The sequence below is a fragment of the Dermacentor albipictus genome, chromosome 10 (genome assembly GCF_038994185.2).
Source record: "Dermacentor albipictus isolate Rhodes 1998 colony chromosome 10, USDA_Dalb.pri_finalv2, whole genome shotgun sequence".
Taxonomy (NCBI): Eukaryota; Metazoa; Arthropoda; class Arachnida; order Ixodida; family Ixodidae; genus Dermacentor; species Dermacentor albipictus.
The window spans coordinates 34,834,713-34,851,575 of NC_091830.1; the positions used below are offsets into that span (position 1 = coordinate 34,834,713).

Consider the following 16,863-nt stretch of genomic DNA (forward strand, 5'->3'; position numbering starts at 1 on the left):
TTTCGGCTGTGCGTAATCTTACGATAACGAAGCCCTCAGCAGACTGCGGGGTCGTCTTGGACTTTCCCGAAAACTCTCCGTTTCGACAGAGACGTTGCGGGGTGTAAAGCTCTCTGTAGGTTTCATACTATGACATGCGAGACGGGCGATAGTGCGCTGAGTGACGCATGCCAGCGCAGAGATATTCCTCCTCCATCTTGTTGCGTGTGTGCAGCTGACGAACAGAATCTACAGCAGATAGAGCGAAAAAAAAGGAGGCCACCAGGGCCGTTGATTTCGTTTCACTCGTGGCCTCGCAGCGAAGATGAAGAGACCGGCGACGTTGTTTCTACTGCTCTGGGTCAACTTTGAAGCGCACTCCGGAACAGCGGTAAGGCATTCCATGGCGTAAACTGTTCGCGAATGAGGGAGGCATGGCTTACTAAGACCCATAATGAGCAGGCGACGATGCGGAAGCTACATCATTAGTGCAGTCAAGGAATTCTCAATGCGCGTGTTTCGCAAAGCGATGCTTTTTGCCCCGCGACACTTTTATGCGGAACAGCTACTTCGTGCGCCGCGATTACAACTTCTGCACGCAAGTCTGCTATAAATGACACTTGTGCATTGTCGCGCCTCCAATATGAGAAGTACGATCTTTTTGGTCGCGAGTACAAGTAATGAGCTTCGGCCGATGGTCGCAGGAATTTTTCACTTAGCGGCTTCCTGGGAACTAGGATCAAATAGCCAATGATATTAATGTAATGATTACATCATATTCTGCAAGCTTACAAGTTACATGATGCTTACCTATTTCTTCCTTTCACGTGTGAAGCATTACGTTTTCGTCGCAGATGCGAACAGCCAGACAAGTCGCTCTAGCCGTCGTAGAGTTGCCTGCTATGCATCAAACGGTATCGCTCTGGTACATTCTTAATAGAGCAGGCGTGTGAATTCTTCAAGCTGTAAGAAGACCAACGAGCAGTCCAATGACAAATACGGAATTTCCTGAAGCTGTACAAAACGTAACACTCTATACAGCCATGAAATACATGTTCTTTGTTGGTTATTGGGAAATGTGGCATCTCTGATATTCTGATGGAAAGGAAAATATTATAATTCGTTGGTGAATACAAATTAACGTGATGGTTTAGTGGCCAAAAATAGAAGGAAAGTTGTGACGCTGTTAGAAGCTTTCACGCATTTTGATTAATCTTAAGTTGTGTTACTGGGTATCTAAAGTGCACACAGTCCAGGTAATTTTGGATGGATCCTAAGAGAATAGCTTCTGCGCAAAGCATTAGACTCAAAACTAGAACGTGCGTTTTTTGCCACACTATGGAGCCAACTCCAATAAAGCTTCAGACTGTGTCGATAGACCAGCTAATCAGAAAATCCTTTCAAGAACTCGCTCATCCGTAACTACTTTATGTAATAAGCAAGGAAAATTTCTACCAATGCTGTAATCGAACATTATCTTTGCACATTAAGCAAACCCCTATTGCCGAATGAAATGTTTTCGGTGGTGCTCACAACGAATGTTCAGTAACAAGGGGCACATTTCAACATCTCTTGATTCGGAGGAAATCTCTGTACCGTGGTACATCCCTACGCTTTCAGAGCAAGCGCTGAGAAAACTGTAGTATACTCGCAACGTTCTTCCTTTCTGCAACGCCTGCTTGCGTAGGTGTACTGGCCTTAGCAAACAAACTGAAAATTCATTTTCTAGCTTGCAGCAAACTGCTAATAACTTGAGTAACTTTCTTGAGGTATAAAAAATTCTCAGATTGGTCACAAGATCACTGTTTCTTACTTCGGAGTTTTGGGCAACAATTTCTCCGGTGGTTATATACGATTGTAACGCTGCAGACATGATATGGCGGTGACTGAAAACACACAAGTTTTTTTTTAATTTAGCCCAAGCGCCTCTGATTTTCTTCGAATTGATCGATATATTCACCCTGTTTCACAGGCTTCAGTTGTAGATTTAAGAAATGGCGCACACTCAAGGATCTACAGGAGAGAAGTCTACGACAGCTCCAGCAGCGGTAATGTCCCACGGCTTCAAACTATTTGATCTCAGTTCTGAATGACTAGTCCTAATCACTTTGTTTTGTGCATGCGTGATGCAATGTCGCTTTTCCTGTTTCACAGTGTTGCAGATATCTGGTCTTGAGGCTACGGTTCACGGTGGCAATCGAGCGACCGTCAAGTGGGACAATGCTACGGGCCCCGTCACTGGCTACAACATGACGGTGTGCCTTGTGACTGATTCGTCCAGATGCGAGTCACTGATAACTGAAAAGACAAGCCACAATCTTCATCACCTCGCGTCTGGTAGAACCTACCAGGTCAACGTCCATGCCTACGTCGAAGTAGCTGGCGACACCACGAACGGTCGAAGCGAAAGAATCTTCTTCACGACAACGAAACGTGAGCAAGGAAGCTCTTATTTTGTCAGAAAGAGACAGGGACACACGTTGGGCTTTTGGGTAACTTACACAACATCATAAAAATAGCATATGTTTGGTAATACCACCGAAAATGCGTGATTGTACTAGAATATAGCCGAGAGCCTCTAAATGTCGCGATGAAAAATTATAAAAAGAAACATATGTTCCCTACATGGGTACATAAAAAGAAGTCAGAGCCCTTCCCGTCTCAGGCACATTTATGACAGGTGTCCACAGTTACAAACTTATCACTCCTTAAGCTTGCCTTTATGCAGCTCCCTCTTACAGGTGCTCGCTTTTTTCTATTACAGTCCCAACCGTGGAGCACCTGGAAGCTACGCAGATGGGACCCACATCAGTTGAACTCAAATGGGTACCCAGCCAAGATACCGCATCGCACTTTGACATCGACGCCTGTCCTTCGGACGGAGGGGCTTGCATTCACCGTTACACACACAATGTTACCCACATCCTCGAAGACCTGACGCCAGACACGAACTACGAGATAAAAGTCCGTAGCGCCACGGAAGAAGAAAAGGAGCTATCGTTCGGTCCTGCATCTACGGTCTCCGCTACTACGAGTGGGCTGCGTAAGTTTGAAATAATTGGACAGTAACCATGAGAGAATAATTATGAAGGTGAAACGATAGCTTCCCTGGTCATACTTTTGAGATATGCTGCTGGGAACACCTATTAGTTGGTTGTGTATTTGATAGTTCGGTGTAATATTTTCTGGCCGACAAACTCATTGCGGGCCTGTTGAAAATGAAGCAGGTTACTGGACGCGGTAAAAATAAAACGACGTTTGCGGTCCCCAAGGATCTCAAGTTTCATTTCGATTTAGCTATGGTCGGTGACGTACTTTCCTAATTATTGGTTAATGAGATTGCTCAATGCTACGAAGCATGTTGGTGGAGTGACCTTGCACTCGCTCCTGTATTGACCCATTCATGAAGCCACATAGAAACCCTTGCCTGGTGGGACCTGGTAGTACGGCAGGGAAATGGGGCCCATAGCCAGAGGGAGGGTAAGGGGTTTCTGATACTCCCTGAAACTATCGCAGCGGCGATATATGGTTCAGTGGAGCCTACACACATAAATCGTTATACACGGGGTCGAAAAAGTAAGGGTTTAGTGAGAAAATAACCAATAGCACGATATAGGAAGCACAGCATGTCAGCTTTCACCTTTCTCCTGATAACAGCACATATGGTCTTGCTCTAACACAAAGCGAATTGCAGCCCACACGAAGCCAGAGCTCAGCCCGTGGTTGAAAAGTGACATGGTTTGATCAGAACTCGAAATATTCACATTTATTGGACATTAACCCTTCCCGTCAATTTATGATCCTGTCCACATTTAATACACACAGAGCCTTTGAAACGCTCATTCACCGTCTGTGGCCCGGTACGATGTACACAGAACACTTTGTACAAAAAAATTTCGAGAGCTGATAGTCCAGCATGCATTTATTTACACGCGGTTGAGGATGTAAAGCATCGTCTTTTAGAGTGTCCGGGACACGACACACATAGTGAACGTTTAGCACGTGACATTCCTGCACATTCATTCGCATCTAATCCGTCCGTTCTTATGTTGCCTGATTTTAGCGTAGTAACGTGACCGGACTTTGTGTTGCCGTGTTTCTGAGTTTATTTTTAGTTTTATTGTGTTTAAGTTAATTATTCTTTCATATCTTGATGTGAAAAGAAGTAGCCAGCTCCAATAAAGCACAACTTCTCATAAGTACTACACATAAAGAAAGAAAACTGGAGCATGTTCAGTGTGTCTCAAACATTAGCTGTTTCTGAAGTCTAAGAACTCATTAGTGCTATTCTACCAGTGACACATCATCGTCTTAAACGCTTGGTACCAACGTAGAGTACATGCAGAATGTATGACTATGGAATATTTCATGCATCATCTCCGGCGTAAGCAGAAAAATACATGCTTTTTCTAAACGCATGAATTCAAATCGTTGTTCTTGGGGTTTCTGAATAAACCTGTCTGGAAACATCCCAACAAGACATGGCTTTAGAGGAATTATTTTCCCATCACCGCCTATATAGGCAGCAAAATAATATATGGGCACTTTGCGTAGGTAAACTGCGATAAGCGAAAGCCTATCTATGAATGGATATGTAGCTGTTATTTGAATTGTTCCGCCAACGGCCACCGCCAAGGCCGTGAGCATGAGATGCAATCACAGCCATATGGCTGCAAGGTTTGTCGCCGACATGCGCGCACCCCCACGTGCATGTCTGCGCTCTCCCACGCGCCGCCCACTCGCACAGCGCTACTGGCATGGAGCCTCCTCTCCTAGCTCCCCTCACCGGTGGCTCCTCCTCTCCTTGCTCCCCTCGCCAGTGATGACCGCTTTCCTGCATCCACCACGGATTGCGCCCGGACGCTCATGAGCCGCTAAAGGCTTACGCCTTAATAGACAGTTTTAGTTTAGCGTACGTAACTATAGCGTACGCTATACGCTATTATATAGCGTACGCTAAGCAGCGCACGTATTCTACAATTTTAGTTGGCCGGCGATATTTTCGGATCTCAGAGGCCATATGCCATCGTTGCGGCTATTTCGCGCCTGTAGCGATAGGTGGCGCTGACATCTGGAACGTTTCTTTCGTTAGGCTTCGACTCGTTCGAAACGAGCAGCGATCTCGAAAACACCACGAAGTTATCTATAATACTGTGTCGTCGAACCAGCCTGAGACTAAGCGAAAGCCGTTTACACAGTCATTTGCTACGAACGAAGTGGATCTTGCAAAAGCAACGCCAAATTCAATGCGAAGCGGGCAGCCGGGACCGCCGCCATGTTTCCCGCAAGCTCCGCAAACCCCGCAAAAGCGCTAACGCTAACTCGTTTGCGTTGCGTACGCCCGCTTTACCCGCTATTTCGTTTAGCGTTCAGCGGATGCGCAGTGACGACCCGCTATTTTTTAGCGTTCGCAATGGAATAGCGTACGCTATACTAAAACTGTCTAATAAAACACGCACTTACACTACACGAACAGTGTAGCGCTTGCTCGTGCCTGCCCTTGCGCCTCTGGATTTTCCTTCGTTCCTGTGAACAGCACTGTTCACACATGCACGCACGCAGAATCATAGCGCACACAAGCAAGCACAAACACACAAACATCAAATATTTCGCGCACGAATCGAACGCGGATAGCAGGTACCGAATGTCGAATCCAATATCGTATAGTCGAACGCAGAAACGCATATTCATAGCATAAATATTTTTTTTGCTGTAATTAAGTACCGTGCTTGAACTAATTAGAGACACAAACCAGCCTGCTACCACGACACGGACGATTGGCATCCGTGTCGCAGACAAGATTTCTAGTTGTCAATAAAGTAACTGCACAGATAACCTCCCGTCATCTTTGGCGCCTGGTTTTAAATGAGTTCTTCAAGAATGAGTAGCTACCACATGACTTTCTTTCCAAAAAAGGCTACATGTTTGCTACAATATGATGGAAACAACGGCAGGTAAATAAGCTGCTGAAGAACTTGCATCGGTAGACATGTATAAAATGCACCGTTTCAAGAAAATAACCACTGGTTGTAGCGTGAAAGGTGAATCTACGTGAACAGACTGCAAAGAACACTAAATTACAGATCAGAAGCAAAAATAATGTTTTCATATAAGCTACCACCACGTATTTTACACCGAAGCGGTTACCATTACCCTCTAGCTAGTCGGGATTTTTGTGGTGTGCTTATCCAAAAAACGACAGTTGGAAAAGGGGTTTGTGTTTGAGTTCCTGCTTAAAAAAATTATGTTTTCACATATATTAGAATCACAGCCCCATGCTATCGTGTCTATTGGTTGTGTCTATGTCGTACTTCACGAATTTTCTAACGCATCTTGCTTTGAGAAATTCAATTACTTCAATAACGCACTTGTGTTTGGCGGAGGGTTTGCAAGAATAAGGATGTATGTTGTGCCAGCGGTGCCGCCACCTAGGGGCCGCAGCTAGTCAGGCAGCCCTCAAACGGCAGTTGTAAAATGGCTTTGCCTTTCACCTTGCACATAATATATTTATCTTTTCTCGTGTATTCGAATAAGAAACCGAAGCTATCATGCCTGCAGCTTGTGCGCAAGTCGGACTTAGCACATTTTCTTGCGCATTTTACTTGTAAACATTAATTTGGTTAAATAAAGCACTTGCGCTAGGTGCATGGCCTAGAATAATGAGGTTCGATGCTGCACTTCTGCGCATGTACTTGCGCCCGTGACGTTTCTGGTGGCGGTGGTGGTGCTCGTGTAACGTCGTATGGCGTCTGTTGCGGTGGTGGTACTTGTGTAACGTCCACACCAGCTTCACTGCGCAGCCACATTCAAAGGGTGGAATGGAGGCGAACGTTTTGTGGTTAGTTTCGACATTCGAAAGCACAGAACGGTACAATTTCGAATACTAATGCGAATAGCAAGTGTGTAATATTCAATTTGTATTTGAAGGTTCGAATGTTCCTCCGGCCATAAAATTCGCATATAAACAGATGCACGCACAAGAACACAGAACCAACTACACACACGCAAACGCACAGATACGTGCATGTAAACACAAGCAAAGGCGCGCACACACAAATGCATATGCGCACAAATATTTAACACGATTGGCTGATAAGTGAAACACGCGAGCACGCATCCTGAAACAAGGCAAGCGACACATCGCAGTTTGTTACCACTTCCAAATATGGGCTACAGCGGCCCTTGCTCTTTGTGTCGAAATTGTCCCAAATGAGCCACATCTGTCCAGGCCTCAGCATTGTCAAATTCACTGACCCAACATGAGCTACGCTCAACAACTCAGGCCACGTCGCGCATTTAATTTTGTTTCTAGAACTCATTACTCAATGTTTTATATTGCTTTCGTTATCATCTGTTCAGATATTAATGATCGAAGACTGCGCGTGCTCTGAGGTAAGGTCTCTTTTTGAGATCGAGCCTTCCGTTTATATTTCTAGGCATCGTAAGAAATTAACAGAACATGGATCCTTTATCAATTGCAGACATAATTTGCTAAATGCAAATGGAATAAAATATACTATTAAATTTTTTCCACTTTCCCTACGATAGAACTTGGATGATAAATGTTTATTTAGGCAAACTATTACCCTCCCCGGCATATTCTTTTTCTTCTTGCAGCTCCAGTTTCTGACGTCGTTGTGAGGGCGACTTGCGACAGTTTCATCGTCACGTCCTGGAACTATTCCGTCGAAGGCATCACTGGCTTCTTGCTGAACCTGTGTGCCGAAGGCCGGAGCTGTATAACACGGTCGGTCGACAAGGACGACCGAGAGCACAAGTTTCGGGTGGACGCCGTACTTCGTTCATACACGCTGTCTATAGAGGCGTACCTGTGGAGAGGGAACGCCAAACGCTCAAGCCCAGTCGTCAATCAGTCTGTCACTTCATTTTCCGAAGGCAAGTGCCACAGTGTGACTGATACGCAAGTTTTTATGTTATACGTTTTATTTGGGGCAAATAAATTTGAATTGGTTCCATATTACGACCCTCTTAGAAGGACAGGAATAGGGGAAGTAAAGGGACCATGACAATTTCTTCAGTTTCGGAAATGATGTTCGCAATAGCACAGTATGAACAACAGTATTAGGAACAGGCCTCGAGCGGACAATAGAGCAAGGAGGCATTACTATGGCGAAGAATAATAACGTGCGCTAAATCCCGTTTTGAATGTTGAAGTGAGTGCGAGCGAGTTCGAAAACGCCGCTGCGAGAGATTTTGTTTGCAACAGGTGAAATAGCAGCGCATGGACTGCGCCGATTGTCGTGTTATTCGAATTTTCGGTTATCACGTTGAACATGCGAGCGCTTTATGTGTACAGAACTCAGGCGGGGCAATTGTAACAGGCTAGTGTGAGATCGATAGAACCTTTCGTGTGGCCCGTTGTATTTTCCTAATGCGGTTCAACTTAGGTTCCACGTTTCAGTGGGAAACTTCCGCACGCTTTCACTTCTTAATAACATCTTTTTACGCAAGAGAACAAATTATCAGGAATGGTGTTATTTATATATCTTATTTCCTTAAGTTTTCATAATCATCAGGTAGAGTTAGGTGGAATAGCAGCTGTTATTTGGAACAGAGTTTCTAAGTGATGGGCCATGAATCAGCTAACCCAAGGTAACTCAATCCAGCGTTCCAGAAATAGGTACAGACGACCGATTCTTTAACAGTGCCGAATATTTACCAGCAACATCTTGCCGATCTCTTGCTGATCGCTTTTATTGATGCCTTCAGAAGGCACTGTCCAGCCGGCCCATCGACGTTCGAACGGCGCTGTTTCGGTCGACTGTACCTATACTATCTGGAACATTGTTCCACAAAAGCGTAGCTGGAACCACATTTATTTATGTGACACGGATTTCCTACTCACATAAACGCGGTTCATGTTATGACTACAGGCTGTGACTGTGCAAGCTTATCCTTGTCCGTGCCACGCTCACAGAATGATGATCTCGCTTCAGTTCCCAGGCTTGACAGACTCGAAGTCGAGGCCATCTCGCCCAGCCAAATCAGAGCCAGGTGGACGAATGGCATAGACGTGGACGTCCGCATACAAGTCTGCGTGGCTCAGTCGTCGACAAGGAACTGCGTCAGCTACGCAGCGCACGGCACGCAGCTGGGTTACACGGTCAGCGGTCTGTCGCCCAGTACGAAGTACAGCTTAGAGGCGACCGCGGTGGTCAGTCTTGGCGTGGACACGTGCCTCGGCCTCGGCTCAACGAGAGAAGTGACCACGCTCACAGAAGGTACGTGACAATACCCTCGGCATATATATATCGAGAGCATGCTCGAAGTACTGCCGTTTTTTGAGTTAAATTTAACCAGGGTGTTTAGAGGAAAGTTTACCTTGGAGCTAGCTCCAATTTCGCCATTGAGGTACATGTAAAATGCAGTTATGCTGCTATCAAGCGGCCACTGATCCGATTTGAATGAAATTTGGTCAATTGAAGGGCAAGACGGAGTCGTACCGTCTGTAAAAACAACTTTAATTAAATAATTTGAATTTTTTTACAACATAAGTTCTTGAAATTAGATGATATGAAAAAAAAAACAGACTGACGAGGTTTATAAATGGGCAAATGCAGCAAAAACAAATATCTCCATTATGTTATGTGCACTTGTTAGGGTTTCTAAGGCACACATCTGTTATATACGGCTCTATAGCTTACATTTGAAATTCAGGCAACGCTTACGAGGGCTTTGCAGAAGCCGTATTTACAAAAGAGTGGCCTACTTTATGACGGTGGGCAATATATCACTGTTTTCCCCTTCACATGTGCTGAAAAGGCGGCCTATTCAGAATCTCAATATGTTGTCTTATCAAATGAAATACAAAGCTGTAAATTTTGTACTCGAATTCTATCCTTTCTTTGCTTTCCTGTAATTTTCAGGAGTTCTTTTGCGAGAAGTATGTATAGAAATCAGAATTATTCTTCGTACGGTTGAAATAAATAGTATATCAAGAAAAATGAAAATGAAGACTCAAAATCTAATGCATCCACACTCTAGCAAAAGATATACTTGAGAGGGGTATATCCTATGGCTTATCACACAGAGCGACATTCAGCCGCAGTAAGACTGGAGCAGAAACCTAAAAGTAGAAATTACACAGCAAAAGGAACGACGTCGACAACAATAATGACTGTTACTACAACAAAGCCTTATGGTGTTAAACAATGTATGGTGAACACTTGCCATACGTTTCTACATGTACTTGGCGCCGAGGAAGCCTGTTTTCCTGTAGGCATTCAGATAACTTATTTCAGATATAGCATACCATCAGGATATTGCCCAGAACATCTGCAATGTTTACCCTACAATAAAGGATCAATATTGAACGGACTCAGCGTAGCTTTTTGCTTTGATGTACAATTGCAGCATGAATAAAGGAATGAAAAATAGGGTGTTGAAATATGGAATCCTGATGCTTTTTTCATCACGTACTTTTCTCCTTTACTTTTCGTTACAGCTGTGTGTAGGTATGACGACGAGATGAAGCAAACAATCGGGGAGATCTCCGAGAACGTGAGAGCGCTGGTTCGACGGCGAAACCGGGTGGACGCCAATAGGGAAGAGGATGCGATTGGCGCGAAGTGCGAACTCATAGAGGCCAAGCTCAGGACCCTGCCAGAGAAGGATGTGAATGACTGCCTCGATGACATTGACAACCTCATAGAGACCTACAAGAGAAAAACAGCCGACCTGATTCCACAATAGGCTTCATCGAATCTCTGCCACCGTTCTCTTTGTTTCTTCTTTCTATTATGCTTGTCATAAACATTGTTTTACCAACTTGCCTTGCCTCATTACATTGAAACTGTAATGAAACAAAACTCAAATTCTGGGAACATCAAAACTCTAGCGACAAATACACGATCACAGAAAAGGAAGGACATAAAGACAAGACGTGTACTTCCTGTCTTTACCAAGGAAAACTCTGCAATGGGCTATAGCTGGGTCCTGGTTGGTGCATCATAGCCTCAGTTGCTTTTGTGCCATAATACCTATACTTAACTAGCTAGCTATAGTTGGGAAAACATTAACTAGACTTTTTATATATCACGATTAACGAATGCACACAGATGAGGGACACCGAACGCAAACTGTTGATTTTTAAAACTAAGAGGAAACGAGAATATAAATGCAGACTACTTCGCATACGCAATGCGTCTGGCCTGCTTGCATGTAGTGCATGCATGCAAATTACTTCGCATGTATGCTAGCATTTAGTGCATCTCGCCTGCTCGGTGTTCTCTGTGCGTGCACTCGGTTCAGTATCTTCGCTCGTCATTCTTCAGCATTATGCCGTTTCATTTTCTTGTTCTAACACATCAGGCACCCATCGTAACTGAAATTTTAGATTGCAACTATTGCGATTTCATAATCTGTGGAACAATACTAGTTTGAGATCAAGTGAAACGCGAGGATGACGATTTTGAAAAGAACACAAATATCAAGACACCTAGCCGAGCAGTGTTGTACAAAGACACGCTTATTTTAGCACTGGAACGGACCTGCCGCTCATCTGTTGAAGTTTCTAGTTCGACGAGCGAATCTGTAACGCAGATATGGGACAACCACTTTATTTTATACTATTTCTGAGTAGAATTTCTTTCTCGTTGGAATCGACCGCAATAGCGCCGAAATAGGCTGATTTTAACTTTCTGAACGCTAGTACTGCGAAAGAAAGTGGCTTGTCAAATGGGTGATAATATGATTTCTTGTAAAAGAAACGAAATGACTGAGTGCAAGGAAAGGTAGTAAACTAACCGAAAAAAAATCAACAGGCATTCTAACAGCAGAGCTCACACAACTGCAACGTTATAGAAGATTAATTGTTTATTTTTTCTGTCGTACTACAATTATCTTTTAATGGTTTCATTTCACAGTATCTACGCCGACTGAATAAGCATACGATGTTCACCGTAATTTTGTCCTGGACGCTGTTTCCTACTCGAGATTATAGATATCAACCTCCACCTGTTCCTTCGAAAATGTTGACGTTGCTATGCAGATAAGGTGAGAGCGGATGGCGCCCCGTTGACTATTGCTCGGCACGTCCGCGTTCGATAAGGATTGTGTCGGAAGCGCTGCCCACATGAAGAGGCCACGACAACCTTTCGTCGGTGAAAGCGTGGGTTGCGAAACAGAATCGGGTCACCTTATGTGTGATGTGTGGAGGCTGGAACATTGAATAAGTGCGGTCGCAACATTATTTTTCCTAAAATATCGAATGTGCGTTTTATAACAATTGGGCATTCTTTCGTTATGGTCACAGATGGGCAAAGCTCAGGTTCGTCAAATTCATTCAATATGATTTAGCATCGACTCTATGATGGAATATAGGCTTCTATTGACGCGTTGCTATCGCCACACAAGGAAGTCGTTGAGAAGAGTATACTTCAGACGGCATGTCAAGAGGAAGGCCGCAATGTGACTCTTACAGGTTATTTATCTTGTCTTTATAGTAAGCCTCCATGAAAATCTCCAATTTAAAAGTAGTTAGGCAGCATGTCACACTCAGTAACACATGAAGGGGAAAGCCTGCTGCACGCTTGGTAATGCGCCATCTCACATTGTCGCATTGCTGCTTTCGCAGTTCGGCTTCTTGTCTCGTTTTCGACGCTTAGCTGTGACTTCGCGTGGTCGTATAGCGGGGCCAGACTCCCACCAGCGCTGTTTCTCTTCGACATTACGTTGCATTCTCTAAGCAGGGGATTGAAACGCGTGCTGTTCTGTGTGTTGTTTGGGTGATTTCAATAAATGTATGCACTGTTCCCTTCACTTTGCTGAGCACTTATAGACTAAGCCTTACGGGAGCATGAGCCATTACATTTTTTTCTAGCTTACAGCATTATAAGCCAATGAGAAGGTGACGTGGCTTTTTTGTACCACTCGACTACCCAGGCGGCACGTCAGGTTGGGCCAACGTTGGAAACATATTGGCACTTCTTGGCCCAATGATGGCCTAAGATTAACAGCGTGGTTCCAATATTGGCAGTGCCATTCTGGTTCCTGGCCCAATGTTGGCCTAAGGTTAACAGCGTGGCGCCAATATTGGCTGTGCCATTCTGATAGAGATCCAACGTTGGCCCACATTACACAGTCAGTAAACAATATTGGCTGTGCCATTCTGATAGAGATCCAATGTTGGCCCACTTTACACAGTCAGTAAACAATATTGGCTGTGCCATTCTGATAGAGATCCAATGTTGGCCCACTTTACACAGTAAGTAAACAATATTGGCTGTGCCATTCTGATAGAGATCCAATGTTGGTCCACTTTACACAGTCAGTAAACAATATTGGCACTGCCGTTCAACAAGGCGGGAATTATTGGACCGACTTTGGTATGGATTTGCCAATATGGGTTAGTAGTTGGCTTTCTTTGGAGGACATTGGCCCGTAATAAGCTAATTTTCGCCTTGTCGGCTTTTAGTGCTCTACGACTTGCTGAGATTGAACAACGTGTTTTGAAAACTAACGCACTGATCACAGGCACACTGCGCAGGAACCAAAAATATGTTCTCCCATGTCAACTCCATGAATGGGACACCGCCATTATTGCACTTCTCCTTTACCGAAATGTGTCCCCTAAAGAGAAGTGCCAGTGTACCACGTAGCAAGCAGGGGAAGTCGCATAAATTTAGCCACTGCTTTATTGATCGTGAATAAGAACTTGAGCTTTCCATAAGAAGCAACGGTATTGCGAATTTGCCTGCGCATTGTATTTTTTGCATGTACGCTCCGCGGCTTTAGTGGGTCAGGATTCTGAGGAGAATCGAGAATTACAGTGTCTCAGAGCTGATGGAACCGTTTTATATTGCATCGAGATGGAGCGCATATGCATTAGTGAAACTATTGTTTGTTTGTTTAGGATGCATGGCATGTTGCGGCGACATCATGCTCCTATTCTAATATATTTGTTTGTTCGTGCATGTGTAGTAAGCTCCTTGTATGAATGCCCCTGACAGAAAAAAAATTAATTGCACGTTTTGGCATTTGCGTGTCGACAAGCTCTTGTCTTTGCCTTTAGTAGGCACGGCGCATTCCGGATTTTTTTTTTCGGCCTAGCTTTCCGTCCTTCAGCCCCCCCTTACCTCTCCTTCACGCACCCAGGTGAGCCTGGTCAATGCTGTCAGTCAAGCGTTCAGACAGCCATAAGCTGCTGTGTCGAATTGGGTGCTCTCGGAAGCATGGGGGAAAGCGGCGGGGTCACTATTGTCCTCCTTGTCGCCCTCCATCGCTGCCACCCCAAAACCCGTTCGGGCTAGGTCCAGCGGAGGAAAGTGGCGTTTACGCCGTATTCTTCGTTCACCCTTTCCTTTCACTCTTTCTTTCTATGTGTCGCTAGCACGCCGACTGGGTGCAACACCACCTGAGTGCTTGCCGTCCGTTCTTGCCAGCGCACTCCTCTCGTGAAAAATGCTCGCTTGCTGTCGTCATTCCTACTGAGAAGCCTACGTCTTGAAATACGCAGCAATGTGGCCACGAATATTTGTGAGTGTTAGAATTAATATAGGTGAAACAACAATTAGAAAAGAAGTCGGCGCTCGTGGGCACCGTCTTCGATGTGGGATGAACTCAGATAAAAAGAAGCATGGATCATACAATGGTGAGTGTATTTGTTTTTCGAATGTTATAAGCTTTATCAGAAGCAATATCACCCAAGCTATATCACCCAAGCAATATCACGCGGTATATATATTACTGAAACAGGCCTGGCTAATGTAGAATGCCTGTAATTAAATAGCTCTTTTTATTTGCAGCCTTTGAATAGTGCCTGGAGTAGAACCACGTGTAAATCTCTGTGAATTTCACGCAAATTCCAGGACTATGATTTTATCAAGCCACGCGTGCGGCCTGATCCTGCTAGTGATACTGAGGAACCACGCTTCTTCTCACTGGTATAGGTCAAGCATCATTTCCAGCAGACAGTATTTCTTTCTTTTCGAATAAATGCTTCTTTTACTAGTGTTTCTTGACGGAACTTCTCGGTTTCCACATTAAAAATTTCGCACGAAGGCCGCATTGTGTCTACACTGTCTGAAACTAGGCTTTTTGTGCTGCAGCAGGTTTTGCTGTAATTTTTAATTTTAAAGTGCTACGCTGACTAAGTGTGAGCTGTAAACAAAGCGGACTGCGCATTTTATGTCTGTTCTAAGTGTTACGTGACATCTTGTACAAGGTATGCCATATATGTCGAAATATTAGGAAGTGTTACTTGACAAATCTCTTGCAAGAAAGTTTCTTGATTCACCCCTTCGAACTCTCTGCTCAGATTTATAATATTGTTGCAGTATGGCGATTTTTCAAATGAAAACTCTCCATCATACATTTGTCATACCATCTCTGACATTGTTTCTTTTCATTTTACAGTGCAAACATTTCCTCCAAGTAATGGTGAAGTCGCTACCGGATATGGTGGCAATATCAACGAAACCACCGCGTTATCGTGGTCCTCGGGGGCCTGATAAGCCTGCTGTCATCCAAGCACTGACAAACCTGCCTACCGACGTCAGCTCCATGCCCTGAAGCCCCTGGCCAGCCCACCGTCCTCGGCACCTTGCCCAATTCCTATCCTGAGGGCAGTGCCTGTAAATAAACTGTTTGAAGATAACCGAGCGTCACCCATCTAGGTCCACGGAAAATGCCTGTTTGTGAAAATTTATTCGCAAATAAACTGTCATAAACGTCAATTTCAGTATTCTTTTATTATTATTTGCAGTCATATATGACTTCTGCTTCTTGACATCTTTTTGTCGAGCTTTCCTAGCTACTATTGAGGAAGAGAGTAAGGGGACAATTGCTACAAAAAATGCCGCTAGCAAAATGTTTGCGGTAAGAATATGTGCGTGCTCTAAAGCCAGCATATCTAGAATATTCGTCATGCAAAGGGCATTGGCTCAAAGCTGGCATTAATATTGGTAACGATATGGCTCACCACTGGTCCTACGCTGGCAGCACGATGGCTGCTGCATTGGCATAACATTGGCCCAATCTTGGCTTTAACGCTGGTCCTACGATGGCTGCTGCATTGGCATAACATTGGTCCAATCTTGGCTTTAAGGCTGGTCCTACGCTGGCAGCACGATGGCTGCTGCATTGGCATAACATTGGCCCAATCTTGGCTTTAACGCTGGTCCTACGATGGCTGCTGCATTGGCATAACATTGGTCCAATCTTGGCTTTAACGCTGGTCCTACGCTGGCAGCACAATGGCTGCTGCATTGGCATAACATTGGTCCAATCTTGGCTTGAACGCTGGGCCAACATTGGATTGGGTTGCACTTTGCCAATATGCCAACATTGGTCCAACATTGGTACCAATTTCTGCCAGCATTGGGCCATGGTTGGACCAATGCTGGTGTGCTGCCTGGGTAGACGTCGGATTTCTGTACGTTGTATGCGTGATTCCAATTAATGTATGCACTGTACGCTTCAGTTGGCTGAGTGTCTGTAGCCTCTGCATTACGAGAGGGATGAGCCTTTGTGTTTATTGCTTGCTTATGGGGGTATGAGCCATTACTGATGATGATAGTTCTATATCATTGGACCAGACGAAGCGTTTTTTTCCAGGCCAACGGGGGTACGAGCTACTTGACCTTTTCGCCTTAATACGCTAACCAAACGCCTATGATTTGACGCGAGGCTCTAGTAAAGTGGTTAATTGAATATTTTAAAGCCAGTGGCTGTGCGTACAATTTAGGTTACTTTCATTTTATGAATCGTTCCCACCTAAAATCCTTATGTTTATCCACAACGAACGTCGCAACTTTATTGTCATACCATTTTTATGTTTACGGACTCCATCGTTCACAAGCTATGCCGAACTGCAAACTCCAAATTACATGGATGTACAGCGTCAGACGTACAGGTGTGCACACA

General features: G+C 44.5%; 1 protein-coding gene across 1 annotated transcript; it reads left to right on the forward strand.

Annotated features, from left to right (window-relative positions):
- The first annotated feature begins 229 nt into the window (after positions 1 to 229).
- On the forward strand, positions 230 to 10,767 carry LOC139050880 (collagen alpha-1(XII) chain-like). The gene is made up of 7 exons (XM_070527684.1): positions 230 to 370; positions 1,952 to 2,027; positions 2,134 to 2,412; positions 2,744 to 3,022; positions 7,597 to 7,875; positions 8,937 to 9,221; positions 10,445 to 10,767. The coding sequence occupies exons 1-7, from the start codon at positions 305 to 307 to the stop codon at positions 10,690 to 10,692; spliced, it is 1,512 nt and encodes a 503-aa protein (XP_070383785.1). The 5' UTR covers positions 230 to 304; the 3' UTR covers positions 10,693 to 10,767.
- Positions 10,768 to 16,863: the final 6,096 nt, after the last annotated feature.